Below are 19,288 nucleotides of genomic sequence, written 5' to 3'. Positions count from 1 at the left end.
AGAATTTCAAGAGTACTTTACCGTGCAAAGTTCTTTAAATTACTACTCTTCTTTTAAAAAGACGAAAATACTTTTTTTTTTTGTTATTTATTTCTATTCTTTTTGTTATTAAGATTTTTTATTTAAATTTTTTATGTCTCATTTTTAAAACCAATTAAATTTTTTCCTATACAAGATAGAACTTCTATTCTTACATAATCTAACTAAGTGTAAATATATGTGAAGCTCTCTCTTGGTGACTTGAACCCGAGCCTGTGCTCTCCGCACTCCACAAGAACTTATATTTGTAAAGTGGCTATAGCACCAAGGGTGTGTGATGGTAAATTTTTTTAATAGTATTTTATTATCTATATAACCATTTGCCAGGTAAGCATTTTTTGTTATTAAGTTAAAGCCACAAACTATTTTACAATTTTTTTTACAAACAGTTGATGTGATGGATGATTATTGATAAGTAAAAAAATGATGATGCTGTTGGCTCAATTGAGAACTAGTAAAAATTTGACATATCAATCGATCAAGATCCTGCCATATCATCTTTTTTTTTCTTTTTTTTTTTGCTAAACTTCAATGCCAATTCAAATCACTAAAAAAGGGAAGAACAAGGGAGGAAGTCCGCCTTACAAACAATGGCTAGCACCAAAGGCAGACTGTCCAAAGAGAAACAACTAGACACAAATGAAAGGAGTGCAAACCTAGCAGCTTCATGGGCTGCCTCGTTACATACTCTTCTGACCCAAACGAAAGAAACAGAAATAAAAGACATACAAGTAGAAAAAACATCACTAACAATATTACTAATAGTCCAAGGTGGCAAGGAGTCCTTATCAGAAAGTGCATCGAAACAAATTTTGGAGTCTCCTTTGATGATGATTCTCATCCACCCTTCAGCAGAGGCAAGGTTGATGGCCCACAACACTAAGGTAGCTTTGGCTTGGACAGGGAGACAACTGACATATTTTTTGACCCAAAGTTTAATGTGAACCCTGGTGTGGTCTCTAGCAAGAACCGCCAGAACTGTGAATGTGGGGCCAACTGCAGCATCTACATTGAGCTTGATGGTGCCCACTGGGGGAGGTGACCAAGCTGTTGGAGAGTCAGGAGGTGGAGATTGAATTTCCATGTTGTGCAATTGGAGTATTCGGCTACTTTACTTGAGATACAATTGTTGGATGCGATGATGTCTATCTTGGTATCTTCAAAGATGATTTGGTTCCTCAAGTGCTATATTTCATCCAACGTGAATGCTAAGATTGTAGTGATGCGCTCTGTGTCTACTCCCTATGCCGCGGGTATAGGAGGATCAAGGACCAGCTTTACAATATCAGTGCAGGTGGTAATGTTGAGGTCATGAACTCTTAATCCCCAGCAAGAAGTGAACCAGATTGCTTTGGCTACCGGACAAAGGCAGAATAGATGGTAGGAAGATTCAGTGGCTTTATGGCAAAGTTCACACACCTGATTTTCCAAACCCATTCTCTGAGCTAGAATTTCCTTGACCGAAATGGAGTTTAATGCGATCCTCCACAGCAACATCTTGATTCTTTCAGGCACTTTGATTTTCCAAAGCCTTCTCCACAGCTGGTCAGAAAGGGGACTCTGTGATGAGATTGGGTTGGCGACCTTATAAGCTTATTTGACTGCAAATTCTCCTTTTGGGCAAGGCACCCAAATGAGCTTGTCAATGCTACGGTGTGATGCTAGTGGGATGGAAAGGATTGCCTCTGCTGATGAAGGCTCAAAGAGATAATGGATAAGACTCTCATTCCAACACTTGGGTGGTCCATTTATGAGAATGGATACCATAAGAGGTGTCTCGGCAAAGGCAGGTTGTGCTGGCTTTGGAATGAAATTTGGGATCCAAGGAACCCACAGGTCTAGCCATACATTAATGGAGGCTCCATCCCCTATAAGGTAACATGCACATTTGACAATGATCTCCTTCACACCTTCGATAGCTTTCCAAACTGGAGAAGCACTTTTTGGGGGTTCTCTTCTTAGCCAATCATCTCTTACTCTGTATTTGGCCTTTAAGATAGACATACATAGACTGTCTCTTTTGGATGCGACCAACCAAGCGAGTTTAGCTAGCAAAGCATTATTCATCTACTTTGCTTTTTTAAACCCCAGACCTCCTTTGGTTTTTGGCTTGCATAGGTTGTCCCAGGCAAAGAGGGCTAGGAACCTCCCCTATGAATTCTTAGGTTTTCACCAGAACCTTCGAGATAAAGAATCTAGCTTATTGCAAACGCTGTTAGGGATGCTGAAAGAGGACATGGCATAGGTAGGGATGGACTGGATCACTAAGTTTAAAAGGGTTGATCTCCCTGCCCAAGAGAGGCACTTGCTTCTCCAACCTGTGAGCCTCGTTTCGACCTTATCAGTGGTGTATTTGAAGTCCTTTACCCGAGTTCTAGACAAGAAAAGGGGGGAGCCTAAATAGATAGCATCCTTTTTCAACTTTTTCATCTGCAAAATGTGCTTGACAGCTCTGTAATTTTGTCATGAGGAGTGCTTAGAGAAGTATACCCCAGATTTAGAGTTGTTGAGGCTCTGGCCAGACCAGGAGCAGTACTTATGGATGCATTTGACAATGGCATCAGCATTGTTTCTTTTTGCCTTGGAGAAGAGAATAATGTCGTTTGCATATATTACATGAGTGATTGGTGGAGCACAAACACTGGCTTTAACCCCATCAATATTTTTTAGAGCAAATTCTTTCTCCAAGAGCCTGGAAAGGACTTCTTGCCCAATAATGAAGAGATAGGTTGACAGGGGGTCCCCTTATCTCAGCCCTCTGCCTGGCTTAAATTGATCTGACTTGCCGCCATTGACGAGCACCTTAAATGACACTGAGGAAACCCATGCCAAAATCCAACCAATGAACATTCCATTAAAACCCAGCTGACAGAGAACAGCTTGGAGAAAATCCCAATGTACCCGGTCATACGCCTTTTGGAGGTCAATCTTTATGGCCATCTGTCTTGCTTTGATTTTCCTAACCTTGAAACTGTGGAGCAACTCCTGAACAATGACTTGGTTTTCAGCTATCTAGTGACCGAGAATGAAGGCAAATTGACAGGGGGAGATGAATCTGGGGAGGAGAGGCCTAATTCTAGACACTAAAATCTTGGAAATAATTTTGTAGATTATGTTACATAAACTTATAGGCCTATAGTGATTAAAAGAGGAAGGGTTAGGTACCTTTGGGATGAGGACAATAAGAGAATTGTTAATTTCTTTGGCCATAGAACCAACTGTGAAGAACGATGTAAGGGCTTTAATGACGTCCTCTCCCACTATAGACCAGTAGCTTTTGTAAAAAGCGACAGGGAAACCATTGGGTCCAGGAGCTTTTAGGTCAGGCATTTGGAACAAGGTGGCTTTAATTTCCTCAGGAGTGGGAATGCTACACAAAGCCAGGTTATCTTTCTTTGAAATGACAGGTGGGATAAGATCTTCCAAATGATCTGGGAAATTAACTTCCTCAGCTGTGAAATGCTGTTTAAAATTATCCAGGAAATGCTATCAGATTAGCCCCGTATCAATGATCCAAACTCCTTCCTCCCACCTGATTGCGTCGATATTATTCTGTCGACGTCTAATGATGGTAGACATATGGAAGAACTTGGTATTTTTGTCCCCCTCCCTAAGCCATAGTTCTCTGGACTTTTGTCGCCATAAAACCTCGCTTCTCAAGAGCCATTCCCTAAGTTCAGCTTGAAGAGCTGCTTCGGATCTGCCATTGCTATTTGAGGGGTTGGCATTTTGAACATCAAAGATCTTTTGAATGAGGGTGTTGGTTCTAACTTGACAGAGGCCAAAAACTTCCTTATTCCATTTACGAAGGGCTTGGCGGGTTGCTTCTTGTTTTTTGCACAACCTGGTGAAATTAAACCCAATGACATCCTCATTCCATGCGCTTTCTATGACAGCAAACATCGAGGATCCCGAATCCAGGTTGCTTCAAAACGGAAAGGTCTATGGGCGAAGGCATCCTAAGGACAAGTATCCAAAAGGAGAGGCGTGTGGTCAGAACAGACAGCTCTGAGGTGGGATATGGAGGCTTTAGGAAAGGCTAACCGCCAGGCAATGCTTGCAATACCTCTATCTAGCCTTCTCTTAACTGCTGCACTACCCCACTTCCCTTTTGCCCAAGTAAATTTGTTCCCTGAAAACCCCAAATCAACAGCACTGAACTCAAACATAAGGTCTCTTAAGTGATTGGTGGAGGATTAGGAACTTGTACTTCCTCCACAGATGTCTTCCTAGCACAAAGTGTAGTTTAAGTCTCCAAAACAGACCCAGAGGCATTGAACAGACTCAAGAAATGTCGTTAGGTTCATCCATGCTTTGGCCTTTTTGAAGGGGTAAGGTGGACTGTAGAAGCCCATTAGGACCCAATCACTCACCAGGTTAGAGATTTTGATGGCAATGAGATTTTTGTTGTATTCCAAGACACTCACGGAGTTATCAGACTTCCACATCAAGGCTAGACCGCCAACTGAACCCTTGGCATCAATCACAATTCTATTTAGAAAACCTAACTTAACCATAACTTCCTTCATTCTCTTATAAGATGCCTTAGTTTCGCAAAGAAAAATAAAATTGGGCGAAGTGCCACTTATTTGAGCCTTTAAGGCTCGAATTGTCGAGGCGTTGCAGATACCTCGACAGTTCCAACAGAGGGCCCTCATGGTGAAGGTGGGGGCATGGTAAGGCCCGCCTCCTCGGCCGTATGAATAGAAAGTGTGTGTGCAACTTCCACAGATGAAATGGGTACATCAGATTTAGAGAGGTTGGGGTTTGAGCTTTACCTTTGAGTGGCTCTCCATGGATCTTGGGAATGAACGGGGAGTGGGATTTATGCTCATCTTCGAGGATGAAGGATTCGATCTTGGCTTGAAGGATGAGGGTCGTGGTGACAGGGTCGAGCTAGATAGGTTCAAAAGAGTTCAGAGCTAATTTAAGTCTTTTGGTGAAGATGGAGAGCTCTTTCTTAGATATTTTCCTTTTGGGAGCAAGGGTGGGCATGTATGGGGTATCAGATGGTGTAGGTTTATTGTTTTTGGCTTGAAATGTTAAGGAAGGAGGGTGGATAAGTGTAGGGGTATGGGTGTTTGTTTTGGCTGGGCTGGGAGAGCGTGGGCTGGGCTGAGGTGTCTGTGATGACAGGGGTGTGTGGTTTGGTTTTGGTGGACTGTGGGCTTGAGGGAGGACCGGGCCCAAATCAGCATTGAGGGTGGGTGAGTGTTGTGGGAATTGAAGATGTGGTGGGCTGTGGGCCTGAGGGAGGACAGGGCCCGCAATTGGTTCGGGTGTGTGTGAGTAATAAGCTAAGCCAGGGTTAGGAAGAGGATAAGACAAACCTTGTGTGGCATCTGACTCTGTCATATCATCATTACACTATTCCATCTTAACTCAATCTTTCCAAAAAAAAAACTCATATCCACGTTAGAATACTAAACAACATCTAGATCCACTCTTCTTCTTCTTTTTCTTTTTTCTTTTTTTTAAATTCATCGACGCAAAAGCACTGCTATATGAATCCAGATTCAACAAAGTTAATTTCTTCAACAACAATAACAACAACAAAAAATCGTTAATAGGATTTTTTTTTTTTTTTAGTTTTGTGAAAGACAAATTTACGGATTTATTAGTGGATTGGTGATGTTGTAGAATCTTAATAATTTATTTTTAAAAGAAGAGTGGGGATTTTTTTTTTTTTTTTTTTTTTAAATACGTACTTAGTAAAGTACGCTAGAAACTCTAGGCGATCCCTCCACTCATGCTATCTTTCAGTAAGAAAACAATTTCACTTTTCAATGTGAGCATATCCCCCGCAATTGGTTAATGTGCAATTTCTGCAATACGACACACCTGGCCCGATCAAAATCAACCACCTCAATTAAAATTCCAACTCAGGTCCATGTCAGCAAAACTAACAGAACTCTCTTTCTTCGTCAATTCCTCCTTCCCTTCCTTCTCCAAAGTCCAAACAGGTGTGACTTAGGCTCGCTCAGTTTGACAGAAAATGTTTCCTGACCGTAAAATATATTCAAGTGAAAATATTTTCCTTATAGCAAAATATATTCAAGTGTTTGGTTGTGCTCCTAAAAATACTCCAGAAAATATATTTTACGTGTTTGGTTTCGTCCCTTTAAATACTATGGAAACAAATTTTCTACTACAGATAACATGCTGCACAACAGCTTAATTTTCATCAGATTCTATAAGGCAGAAAATTGATGGGGCATGGCCAAATCTTCTTGAAGATATCTTCTTTAACAAAATGTTAACACCAGCCTATACCAAATTTTGAATAGCTTCACAGTATAATTAGATTAACAATTACTTAAATTATAAACGTTTTGTCTCAATTATCCAGATTGTTGCAAATGAAACTTGTATATGCAAAGCTCAATTCCTGTATAATGGCCTAGTAATGGTAATGCAGAAGAAAATTATAATTAGAATCTAATGATGACAAAATCAAAGCCGAAAACAAGTATGAAGAAGACAGCCCCACATATGACCCCAAGGAAAATAGATTTAAGCGTATAGGATCTAAGTGTCCAAACCAGTTCGCCATTCACAAGCTTCTTTAGAAGAGTGAGCTTTAACGTTTCAGATTACACAAGTCAATATAATTTTACGGTGTCCATGATATTCATAAACTTCTGCAGGTAGTAACTATTAGAATTGGTTTGAACATTGCAAACAGATCTCTCTGTCTCTCTTTATTATATTTGTATTTTAAATATTTGCTTTACTTAATTCCATGTCAATGAATCAATGATGCCACACATTTCTTTTTCCTTAGTTTTATCAAATTGTTATGGCCTGACTAAGGAAATATTAAGGCTCTTGGTGGTTTTTGTGAAGAGGATCAATTTGTTTCATCAAATTTATCCTCTCTAACCGTTGCATCAAAATTAATGTTCACAACAGTTAGGGGGGTCCCATTTACTGCTACTAACTTTTGATTCATCCGCAAATTCCCAATAAATTAAATAGTCATTGTACAATTTTTTTAATTTATGAAATTAAAATCGAAATATCTAACACTTCCCTTTGGTTTTTGCTTTGGAAGCTTGTCCAGATGAAATCACTGCTCACTACCTGATAATTTACTAGTTTGTTACTAATGCACATTCATTAATCCTTTTAAAATAAACACGATGCATAAATTCCTTACTAAAGTTAAATAATTAATGAGTACAGCCATTTGTAGCAAAGACAAGATATTCACTTGATGCAACCATGTCTTTTAAGACCCATCTTTTATTGTATATATATGATATAAATTTAGATATTAGATACTCTGGTGCTTTATGCAACTTATTTCAGACAAAATATACAAGACTGCAACGAATTCAACCAGTTTAAAGAAACGAACAATTCTAACAAGTAACAAACCAGTGTGAAATGGCGAAGAATCGGATGCTAAAAAAGAAGCATAAAGTTTTCCAACACTTGAGCTTCTTCTACAAGCAAAACCTTTTTCTTTGGCCGAATACAAGCATTTCATTTACTGGTTGAACTATAACTCATCCATGCCAGAGTAATAATGACGGAAAACACAGGAGAAATCCCTAGTTTCATTGCCATCCTTGCAAAGCTCTGTATATCTGCAGGAAAGAATTGGTTCATCAGCTTATGATGATTCAACTTAACATGTTGCATTGGTAATTTCAAGCTTCACCCTCTTGTTCTTGTTGCACTATCGCATAGTTTTCATCAAATTCTATAGGGCAGAAAATTGATAAGGCATGACAACTTTTTGTTCAATTTATCTTCTTTAACAAGCAAGATGTTAACACCAGCCTATATCAAATTTTGTAATAGCTTCAGAATTTAATTAAAATATTAATTACTTAAAATTGTTGCGACCATCCAGATTGCTGCAAATGAAACTTGGATATGCAACAGGTTGCTCAATTCCTTCAAAATGGCTTTGTAATAGTGATGCTGAAGATAATTATAATAATAATTCTAATAATGATAAGGTCAAGCCAAAAACAAGTTTGTTCAGTTCCAATATTCAAGTTTGAAGAAGACTGCCCCAACATATGAGAAAAAGGAAAATGAAGTTTGAAAAAATTGCAGGATAATCTTGGTTGGAAAGGTAATAATCACTAGTCATGAAGGTTAGATAAAGAGGTTAAGTAATGGACTGATTTTTGAGGAAAGACCATTGTAGAGATACCAAAAGTTTGGTACCTATTTGTTGTGAATCTATCCAATACTAATAGGTTTATGCAAAATCAAAATAGAAAAAGCAATCACACAAAAAAGACAAAGTTTTTGTGGTTGAAGCCTTTGGCCTCGGTACACAGGCAAAGTCAAAAAAAGAGCTTCATTAAGAAAATATAGATATTACAAAGGTGACATAAAACCAAGTCCAAATACATCCAAAGAGTTCTAAACCTGGTGTGTAAAGGATCAAAGTTGGGTGAAACTGACGTTTGGCCAGATATATATGGTTGACTGTGGTCGGTTTGTGCTTTCTGTGGAGGATACCCAATTCTATTAGCAGTAGGAAAAAGTGGTTTCGTTGTACATAGCTAGGACTTAGTGCTTTGTGCACTTCCATGTGCACTATTCAAGCCACCAACTCAACAACCTTAAACTTTATAGTTGTGGACTCCACACAGAACAACAACTGAAAATGAGGGAGGAAAAAAGATGGAAACAACCAACTTGATAGTTGTGTACTCCACACAAAACCACATCTGAAAATGAGGAAAAAAAAAAAAAAAAGAAGAAGAAGATCAAGAGACATAAAGTTAAGGAGATGGACTTCATTAAGTGGAATCCAGTTTTCTAGATTATTTAGGATAAACCACATTAGAATTCTGTCAATCTTGGTCGTTGAAAATATTTTAAGCATCCATGATTGCCACATCATTCTCACACAAAAAGTCACACCGTTATTGAAAACATAGTGGAGTACTATTTTGACTGGTGTGACAGTCAACCGCTGGTAGTAGGGCTTGGAAAATGACAGAAGACCAAAGAAGGGGAGGTTTATAAGCTCTATGGTCAATCAAGTGAGTAGCAGCTCAGCAAAAATAATGGTTGAATAAAAGATTTGGGGTTCAATCTCCGCCTACACCAAAAACCCATTTGTGTCTTGTTCTGATGATAAAGAACTATAATTAGGAGCGGACGTCATAGGTTGAAACTCTCTCAAAAAAAAATTTATTTTATACAAACATGTATCTGACGTTCTCCATACTCTATTAGCCTCATAGTTTATTTCTTTTCTTTTATTTTTCTTTTTTTGGCCTCAAAACAACATATAAGTCATGCAAATTCTGTACTAAAAGCATATGGGTTGGCGTCTTTACATTTATAGAAGTAGTTTAGGATAAAAGCCAATTCAATTGAGCTTAGTCTGATTAGCTAGTCTGGGCTACAGCAATATGTTTTATCAATAATCCTCGTCCATCCCAGTCTCGGCTCCAGTCTAGAAATTAGACAATGAGTACAACACGGTTCAAGATATATTATTAGAATTACTCAATATGCAATGAAAGCTGACTGAAGTCACTAGTGATAAAATGATTATCAGAAGATCAGAAACTGAACAATATTTTATGCTAGAATTATGAGAATCCTGAATTGTAATACAAAGGAAAAAGGACTTACATCTCTAGAGCATGGGATGTTAATGGGCATTTTTGACCAATGTCTTTGGCTGATTCTGCTGCAAGGTTTAAGTCTTTAGCCTGCAGCACAAAGTAGTACATAAAGATCAGATCCAAAGATTTAAATTACAAACCACTAGTTAGGTATGTTTCTAATAATATTTTATGACAAGAAAAACCAAGAATAGTAGGCAGGTCTTTAGCCTACTTGACCCATCTTAGCTCTCAAATAAGCCCATCCAAGGATTAGGTGCCCCACTGAGTGATTGAGCAAACAAGTGAAGCAGAGAGTACAGGCACACCACAGGTTTGGGGAGTACATGACCATGTTATCTAAATTAACATAAATAAAGTCATCATTTTAAAAGCAAACAAGCTAAACCACTTACCATAAGCTTAGATGCAAACCCACCGTCATAATTCCTAGAAGAGGGTGCTCCTTCCATCACTCCAGGAACTGGATTATAGCTGTCACTGTCATTTGCATGTCCTTAGTATATAAATACTGATTAACCCAGGAGAAATGCAGATTTACTTAAATTTGAGCCACAAGGTTGACAACCTGATAATATGCCCCACTGGTAGAGAAATTCAATTACACTCACCTTCTATATCTCTCAAGACCACTATTGAACTACTGATATCCAATGACCTAGAAAAGCCATATTCCTGATCTGTTTCTGTTAGCGGTGTTAGTGGTGGTGAATGCTCAATAATTCAATATACATTGTTTGCCCACTTCTAACAGCATAGCTTTTGGGATAGATGGTTGCAAACGGTTTCTACATCAAATATATGGATGTATTCATCCAAATTACTCTTTTAATGAAGGTTTTTTCCGATGTCATAAAAGGAGAGGAGTCTGGGAAACTATGTTATGTGTCTCCAAGGTACCTTTAAAAAAAAAAAAAAAAATTGGGTTTATCTTATGCAAATTTCTGCCAACAAAGTTTTACTTTAAGAAAGAGGTTCCAATCTTAATTCATTTTTGTTTTGCCGATTTATAACTTTTAGTCACATTAAGATCATCTTTCAGCACAAACTTCAGAACTAGTTTAGGGTACTTGTGCTTCCATTGTAGTCTTGTTTGCAGGAGAGTATCAAATGTCACAAACAGATGAGTACAAAAGAAGTATTAAATACCTACTCCAACAGCGAGCACTTGAAGAGTTGAATACTTTTGTCAGAGTACTGGCAGAAATTCCCAGAGACTGTCCAAGAGCAAGGGCTTCTGAAACACCAAGCATGCTAATAGCCATTGCCAAATTATTGCAGATCTTTGCAGCCTATACAACAAACCCGTGCTCCAAGTATCAAATACTTCCAACAGATTCTGATTCGCTAAGAGTTAAGAACAAGATTCCAGAATAAGCAAAGAATAACTATATTTCCTTCATTCACAGACTATTAAACAGGCAACATGGAAGTGTATGCTCTTGTGATGATTAAGGATGAGGAAAGGAAACCTGAGAAGAATGTCCTTAAACAGATATAATTTTGATCATTTGTTAAAGTTTTCCATTTCTTTCCTGATGTACGACATTGAAACATCTCACTCTTGAATGGTGAACTACCACAAAAGCAAGCTGAAGATTTAAGCATGATGAGGCAGATTTTTACATATCACATTCCAGTTGAGACTAGGGTTGGACCCATTTGAGTTGATCAGTCATCCAGATTTCCATGTATGCATTGCAAGCACATTACTGATATCTTCTTATCCAAATAAATGTGTCAGGATGGGCATGCTAGATAAGACAGTAGCTTATAACCTCAAAACACAGAATATAATCAATGTTGTATTCATGTTAAAAAGCAAGAGGCAAATTATGTTAGATTGTACCAGAGAATATCTGCAAAGAGAACCAAGCAAACTCAAGTGATCACAACTTCCATTACCACATGAATCATAATATTAATGCAACAAACCAAATGACCAATCTAAATGGATTCTTGGAGACTATTAAGTGATTCTTTTAGCTCTCCATTGAACATATTGAGGTTATACTAATCATATATTCTTATGCCACAACAATAAAGCTTTCTTCATGATGGTTCCTAAATGCTAAAAGATGCTATATAGGACCTAAAATGATTTTTTTGGTATTTATTACAAAGTTATATGATTCATCACTCACTTATATCTTCCAAATAACTTTATTTAAACTCTCAATTATGCTTAGAAAGATGAGTATATGAAGCTCAGACACAAACAATGTTAAAATAAAGAACAGAAATAGTCAGTATTGATGTTGGGATGCAGAAGCGAGAGAGAAAGAGGACTCAGGGGAATTACACAATTTGGCCTGATGGCCCACGACCACAGGATAAAGCCCCAGCGGCTACATCTTTACCATATGATCAAGTGTGTGTCACACAGAACCCTAATGAGGGTACTTGTAAGCGCTAGGGTTAACCCTACATGGGTTTACAATATAATTAGGCCTCTTGGACCATTACTCATAATAAGTCATAAACCCATATCTTAAACAAACAATACCTACCATAAGTCAACTTTTTATTAAATAAACAAAACCGCATGGTTTCAATATGGGATCTTCATTCTCTGATATAAGAATATTTTATAGCATCTCATCCCAACATTGTGCAGTGACATGTATGCTTCTCTGTTAGTCCAAGTTTATTCAGAAAAGTAAGATCACCTCAGAAGGGAAATATAAAAGACGTTTTTAGGAGTGTATGCTGAGAGTTTTAACTTATTTCTCCATCATTTAATTTAACTTTCAACTACTCCTTATGGAAATAAGTAAAAAAAATAACATCAGAAAGTTAAACTTCAAGAATGTATGAGAACTTACTGAACCATTTCCTGCTTTCCCACAATATATTGTGTTTTTGCCCATTGAAAGGAATAAGGGTTTTGCAGCCAGAAAAGCTTCCTCGGATCCACCAACCTGGAATAATGCTAGCTTTTGTTCATAAGTTGATCATTATCAGAATACAAAATTTTGGTGCCTTCAACCTAACATGGCCTCCCCAACCTCTATACCATACAGATCCCCTAGCTGTAAACAATCCTCTTGTTTAAATGAAGAAAAAGCAACAATAGTACTCTCTCTAGCTTGCCTACTTATTTTCTTTCTCTCTTTCCTATCCCAGTTAAGGTGGCTAAGCGGATGGAGGAATTACAAAGAAATTTTCTTTGGAATGGTATTGGTGACGATCGTAAACTTCATTTAGTGAATTGGTCTAAAGTCTGTAGGCCAGTGAAGAATGGAGGGCTAGGCATTCGGTGCTTGAGAAGGTTTAATTCTGCCCTTCTAGCCAAATGGTTGTGGCGTTATGGTGAGGAGAATGATGCCCTTTGGAGAAGGGTCATTGGGGCGAAGTATGGGAATGACTGGAGTGGTTGGTGTACAAAATCTGTGTCTGGGGCTTATGGTGTTTGTTTGTGGAAGTCCATTAGAAGGGGTTGGCTGAATTTTTCCAAGTTCCTCCGGTATGATGTGGGTGATGGTACTCGTGTGAAGTTTTGGGTTGATGTGTGGTGTGGGGATAGTCCTCTTAAGGAGGCGTTTCCAGATTTATACAATATTAGTAGGACAAGGGATGCTTCGGTCTCTGAGGTTATGTGCTATGCAAATGGGAGTATTTTTTGGAACCTACAATTTCGCCGTTTTGTGAATGATCAAGAGTCACACTCTTTGGATTCGTGTATGGCTTTAATCTATTCCACAAAGGTGCGGGGTGTAGGTTCTGACAAGCTTTGTTGGAAGCTAGCTAGCAGCCGTGGTTTTGTGGTGAGTGGGTATTATCACTCCCTTTCCCCTCCCCCCACTGCCACTCCCTTCCCTTGGAAAATGATATGGCAATCGAAGGTTCCCCCCCGGGTTACTTTTTTCTCTTGGACTGCTGCTCTAGGCAAGATTCTTACTATTGATAATCTTCGGAAAAGGCACTTTGTTGTCCTTGAGTGGTGTTATATGTGTAAAAGGTGTGGGGAATCTGTTGATCATCTCCTCCTTCACTGTCCTATAGCTTTTGAGATGTGGAGTATGGTCTTTTGCTTATTTGGTATTTGTTGGGTGATGCCGCAAAGGGTAGTGGATCTATTGGATTGTTGGGCTTGCAATTTCAGGCGTCATCACTATATAGTGATTTGGAGGATGGTGCCGCACTGTTTGATGTGGTGTATCTGGCGGGAACGGAATTCTAGAAGTTTTGAGGGTCGCGATCGGTCCATTATTGAGATTAAGTCTTTTTTCTTTTTTACTCTTCTGGAATGGTGTTTAGTTTTACCATCTTTTTCTTGTCTTCCCCTTCCTGTTTTGCTTGATCATTGTAATTTGGTTTCTTGATGTTTTTGCCTCTTTAGTACATTTCCTATGTACGGGGCTGTGTACTTCTCTAATATATTTTTATCGTTACTTATAAAAAAAAAAAACAATAGTAGCTAAATATAATTTCAGAAAGAAAACCTAACTATGTAAAAATGTTGAACCATTGGCATAACAGATTGTCATCTGTGAGAGAAAACTAATAATCGAGGACCATGCCATTAAAATTTATACTAAAAGGTGGCAAACTTTGCTACAAATGCAATATAATTTAAATTAGGAAATTTCCAAATGATTAGGCATAAATAAGTTGACTTCTGGTTAGAATTTTGATCCTGCCAAATTGGTTAGCACTTACAGATACGTTACATTTTAATTTAAACTGATAGCAGGTTGCTAGATTAGCTAGGATTTCTGTTTATCAGATAGGAAAAATTTGAGATCATCAGTCAAATTCTAAACAAGTGATGTTTGGTGTAGGTGGTAGTTATGGGCCTACACCAAAGCCATGCATTTCCAGCTTCAAATAGATGTAATAAGGATCCACTAAAGAAGGTGAGGGCAACAAGAAGCCATGGAATTATAGTTGAACAATTCTTGATTCTAATTAGTTCATTATGAATTGTAATATGCTACTTTTATGGCCAAAAAACACAATATCCTGTGATGACAAGACTACTCTGACAGAACTAAAAAGAAACCATGAAAAAAAGGAATAACTGTATCAGAGAAGCTCAGCTTGTTTACTTTCATATAGCCAAAAAGGTTGTCAGATGGGGTTCCAAGGGGGATCTTTTATGTGTCTTCTGAAGGGTAAGCTTGAGACAAGAGGATCGCCTTTATATTGAGTGCTCTATCATTTGAAGATTATGGAGGGAGAACCTTTTGAAGTGTCTTTTTGATAGATAGTGAGTGGGTGGTTGAGCTCACTAGGGTGATCGATACTCATTTTAAGTAATGGTTTCAGGCACACATAACATAAGCTTGCTTGGCAAGCTACTTTCTACCTTATTTGGAGTAATAGGAATGAGAGAACTCAAAGTGGTAGAGCTAGAAGTCACTTTGAAGGACAAAAGTGGAATCATACCATGAAAGTAAGTGTGCCAGCTTCTGCAGCAAGAACACCACCAGATACTGGAGCATCCAACATGACAGGAATTACCAAATTGTCTACAAATAATGAAATCTGTCAGTCCTTATATATGGACAAGCATAAGGTAAGTCAAGCATATCTAAAGATAAAATTATGATCATGTATCAAAATTCCACTTCCTCCCCTACCAAAAATAAATAAATAAATCAGAGATTCTCTGGTTCAAAATCAATATGAAGGCAGGTTTCACCAAAAGTAGCTCATTAGAAATGCCAAATTGTTAAGATGAGTCTATGCTACAAAAGATTATAACATACTAAGTGATCCATACTTTTAAGGTAAGGCTATGTTTAGAGTACATAATCGTGACAGAACCAATGCATGAATAATTGATTTCTCAGTAGATGCAGTCCTTTTTAGTTCCATTCTGTATTTTCCTATTTTCCAATATCAACTGATATCTTGGTTTATATCTCTTGACTAGTTAATAGACAAAACTCAGTAACTTTAGAATTTATTTTGAATATTTCATCTATCACATTATCCATTTTAATATGTATTAGGTTACTAGTTAAAAGATTCAAAAAAAAAAAATTAAAAAGCATCAAAAAAGGTTACTAGTTAAAGGTAAGTCAGTTTCTGTAATTGTTGCTCTCAGCTTGGTATTAGAGAGTCACTAGTTCTAAGACCTAGTCCCCTTTCCAGGATTGTATTGAAGTTCATGACATTGGTGTTTTCCAAGTGTGTTTCCTGTGTCTTATTTTGTATCTCCTGTTATGTAATTCATTTTTATGATTCCTTCCGCTCCATTCTTGTGTATGTCCTGTAGGATCTTGAATCAAGGTGCAAGAGAGAGAGAGAGAAAATAGAAAGAAGTTTGAAGAGTAATCCACATCCCTGCTATGTGGATACACTACTTTATAGCCAAAATATCAACAGCCATCTACACACAGACAGGACAAGAACTTGAAAAGTTGCTAAATTATAATAGACAAGATTATAACTAACATGTACAATGGCAAGCATCACAAATGACTGGCAGGCAGGTCAAGCTAAAACACAGTCTGCTTAGTACTTTAATTTACTAGTTAGTGTTACCTTTCTTTCCCTTTAAATTACATTTAGATACAGTCACAGAAAGCTTTCTCGATGTTTGTGGATCAATAGTAGATGAATCTATTAATAACCATGGTCTTAGGAGATTGCCACCTTGAAGCAAACCTTTTGGTCCAGTGAAAACGTCAAATACCTACATAAATTCTATCAGTATGTTGATTCTGGCATCAAGACCGGGGAAAAAAAAAAAGACGCTCATTCTGTCTACAAAGAGTTAATGAAACATTATAAAAATATAAACAAAACAAATTCAAGACCATACTCTCGTGTTATAGACTCAAAACTCAACCTATCAAAATTTGAGTTGGTGCTCGGGTAGAAAACATTATAGCACTCACAAAGACATCTTATAAGAAATAATAACTAAATTGAATATTATTTCAAACCCGGGAATCAGCCTCTCAAAAACAAAATTGGGAGGTAAGGCTATCTACCAATCATCTCTCCCACACCCACACCCACACCCCATAAAAGTGGGAGTTTTGCGCACTAGGTACATCCATTGTAATAATTATTTCAATCAAACCCCAAAAATATGTAACTTTCTATTTATCTGTATTAATATTTGATTTTTGAATGGTTCTTCACATTGTGCTCTCTTGTTGACATCATTAGCACAATATGTACCCATACAGTAATTTAATTCATAAATGACTTGTTGGTACTGTTTACATACAAATCTGTAGCAAAGCTGACAGGTACTTTGGAGCCAAAAGTTATGATATCAATATTTTCTTTTTTTGATAAGTTATGATATCAATATTTTCTTCTTTTTAGAGTTGTCATCTCCTAGGTGTTTTGTATAATGCAGCAGAGATCCATGGCATCTTCAATATTTTCTTCCTTTCTTGATTAAAAAAAATCCAAAATAGCCAAACAAGCATCATTCATGTACACACTAAGTGTACAAGAGCAACGCCAGTGAAACTGAATTTTACAAGGGATGTATTAAACAAGAAAAGTAGTGGAACTTCCACTGCTTTACTTGATTTGTTCTTCTTCCACTGTGGAAGAAGAACAAATCAACGAAGAGATCCTTCAAACTAGAAAATTAAAAAGTGAAGGTACATAGTGAATCCTATTATAATTAAGATGGATAGGTCCTTCACACAATGTAATTTTTCTTATTTTGATTATATATTCAAGCATCATCAATGTATATGCATGGACTTGATACAGAATCTAAGCAGCAAAAATGAAGCTTTATATTGTCCACCAAATATAAAACATCACATTCATAGTTTAGTTGTATATTAAACAAAAACTAATTTCAAATAGTGATAAATTTCATTAATATAAGAGCTTTTATTTCTTTTTTTGCTTGTTAAAACTCACTAAAGTTGAAGATGAGTGGACTTTCTTTAGATGCTTGGAAGAAATACAGAAGAACAGCAGTGCAGGCAAAGCATGCAATATGGTGTCAACAATGAGGATATAATTCAGTGGGTTTTGATGATATAGGGTAATTGACTAGGTAGTTGCTGTCACCCGGCAGATTTTAAAATAAAAATAGGCTTTCACTAAGAATCAGGTACAAGACATTATCATTTGCAAAGTTGGATAGAATACCAGGGTCCTATAAAAATAGTTCCCAGGTACTTGGGGATGAGCCAGACTAAAATACAGTGTGAAACTAAATTACTGAGTAAAGATAATGTTCCAAATTAATTATTGGAGATATATTTGGAATATGAAGGTTTGGGGACAAGCCAGACTAAAATTCGAGTGTGAAATTTTAAGTGGGATAAAAAAGAAATCAAGAAATATTGATAATGATTATGAGATGGCTAACTAATATTAAATAACAATTTTATGACTTCTCAAAAAATATTTTGGATTTAAATTACATAATTGAAAGGGAAACTTGATTAGACTGAATGGAAGTAATCCATAAAATATATATTCCTTCTATTAAATGATGAAAAGTTCACATTAACATCCAAACTAGGTGATGGCAAACATTTGAAGAAGATTAAGCTTTAACTTTGGTGAGTTACTACATTATGGAAGACCGTGGAACTAAGCGATGCAAATAATAGAATTGAATAGGTGTATACAAAGAGAAAAAGAATGAAACTATAGAAGTATAAAACTCACATGAGATGAAGAAGGCAACATTGTTATTACAACATCACTTGCTTCTGCAACTTCAAAAGGTGTTTCTTTTGTTGGAACTCCCATGTCAGAGAACTTCTTCATGGCATTACAATTTCTGAAAATCAACCAAACTTTCCACATTAATTCACATTAGATATGTGCTTGGTAATCTTTTCATCAACGGAACAGCCCAAATTAAATTTACAGCACACTTGAAAGGGCCTCACTGCCATGAAGTAAATGTTCATTGCCCTCATTTTCTACATGGCATGATGTGAATTCTGCACTGACTTGAACATTTCTTATTGTACAAAAAATGAAATAACTAATTGAAATCCAAACAAATTGAAGAACTCAAAATACTAACTTGAGGAAAAGAAAAGATTCAAGTACATTACATGTCATGAACAGTCACATTGTATCCAGCCTTCACTAGATTATTCACCATTCTGGAGCCCATATTTCCCAGCCCAATGAACCCAACACTCTGTAATACATAAATAGTTTGAGAAATTCTTAAACAACTCTGCAAAAAAACTCACAGGAAAAAAAAATGCCAGATTTTCAACTCGGTCATGCTAAAAACCCTTGATGCGATTATAAATATTTTGGAGCCTGAACTTTCATACCCCAGAAAGCCACAACCCACAATATATATAATCATCAAATCTTTTCACAAAATTCAAAGGAAATAACATGATGAAATTGCAGAATTCATTGTTTAACAGAGAGCTAACTCATTTAGGCTGCCTTAATTTACAATCAACTGTATATGGTTGCACTTATATCTCAGCAGAGAAGAAATTAAGGACCCAGAAAAGGCAACGGTTAGAGGAAAGAGAAGAAAGCTTTACCTCAAACTTGGATGATGAAAAACTGCGTATTGAGGAAGAAGAAGAAGAAGAAGAGGATATAAGAGAAGATTTGTGGTTGGAAAGGGAAAGCAGTGCTGCTCTCACCCTGCAAATCGCCATACTCATCGCCTCATGAACTACCACTACACCTTGTGTAGATAAATATAAACAAGAAGC

The 19,288-nt window shown here is 37.1% G+C and overlaps 1 protein-coding gene and 1 long non-coding RNA gene across 4 annotated transcripts; both read right to left on the bottom strand.

The window, feature by feature from the left end:
• Positions 1 to 500: 500 nt before the first annotated feature.
• LOC142633293 (uncharacterized) lies at positions 501 to 5,064 on the bottom strand. The gene is made up of 2 exons (XR_012843864.1): positions 3,205 to 5,064; positions 501 to 3,024 (listed from the first exon to the last, which is right to left on the bottom strand). It is a non-coding gene; the product is annotated as an uncharacterized LOC142633293 (long non-coding RNA).
• Positions 5,065 to 7,252: 2,188 nt separating this feature from the next.
• On the bottom strand, positions 7,253 to 19,288 carry LOC142636551 (putative 3-hydroxyisobutyrate dehydrogenase, mitochondrial). 3 transcript variants are annotated; one of them, XR_012844355.1, is made up of 11 exons: positions 19,112 to 19,288; positions 18,656 to 18,744; positions 18,258 to 18,372; positions 16,143 to 16,293; positions 15,039 to 15,121; positions 12,473 to 12,568; positions 10,797 to 10,939; positions 10,043 to 10,127; positions 9,655 to 9,734; positions 9,354 to 9,472; positions 7,500 to 7,631 (listed from the first exon to the last, which is right to left on the bottom strand). XR_012844355.1 is itself a non-coding variant. In XM_075810805.1 (10 exons), exons 1-10 carry the CDS (start codon positions 19,235 to 19,237, stop codon positions 7,544 to 7,546), a joined length of 1,056 nt encoding a protein of 351 aa, XP_075666920.1. In that variant the 5' UTR covers positions 19,238 to 19,286; the 3' UTR covers positions 7,253 to 7,543. The 3 variants fall into 3 exon arrangements, 2 of the variants coding, with proteins under 2 accessions (XP_075666920.1, XP_075666921.1); XM_075810805.1 differs by lacking the exon at positions 9,354 to 9,472 and having other exon boundaries at positions 7,253 to 7,631; positions 19,112 to 19,286; XM_075810806.1 differs by lacking the exons at positions 9,354 to 9,472; positions 18,656 to 18,744 and having other exon boundaries at positions 7,253 to 7,631; positions 19,112 to 19,260.

Source organism: Castanea sativa, chromosome 5 (assembly GCF_040712315.1).
Source record: "Castanea sativa cultivar Marrone di Chiusa Pesio chromosome 5, ASM4071231v1".
In the NCBI taxonomy this organism is placed as follows: Eukaryota; Viridiplantae; Streptophyta; class Magnoliopsida; order Fagales; family Fagaceae; genus Castanea; species Castanea sativa.
This window is presented reverse-complemented; position numbering and strand designations above follow the sequence as displayed.

Coding starts and splice junctions, on each gene's coding strand:
- LOC142636551 (XM_075810805.1), bottom strand. CDS start 19,237: ATGAGTATGGCGATTTGCAGGGTGAGAGCAGCACTGCTTTCCCTTTCC. Junction 15,122..16,142: donor TAATTTAAAGGGAAAGAAAG/GTAACACTAACT, acceptor CATTATTTGTAG/ACAATTTGGTAATTCCTGTC. Junction 12,569..15,038: donor CTGGCACACTTACTTTCATG/GTATGATTCCAC, acceptor GCATTATTCCAG/GTTGGTGGATCCGAGGAAGC.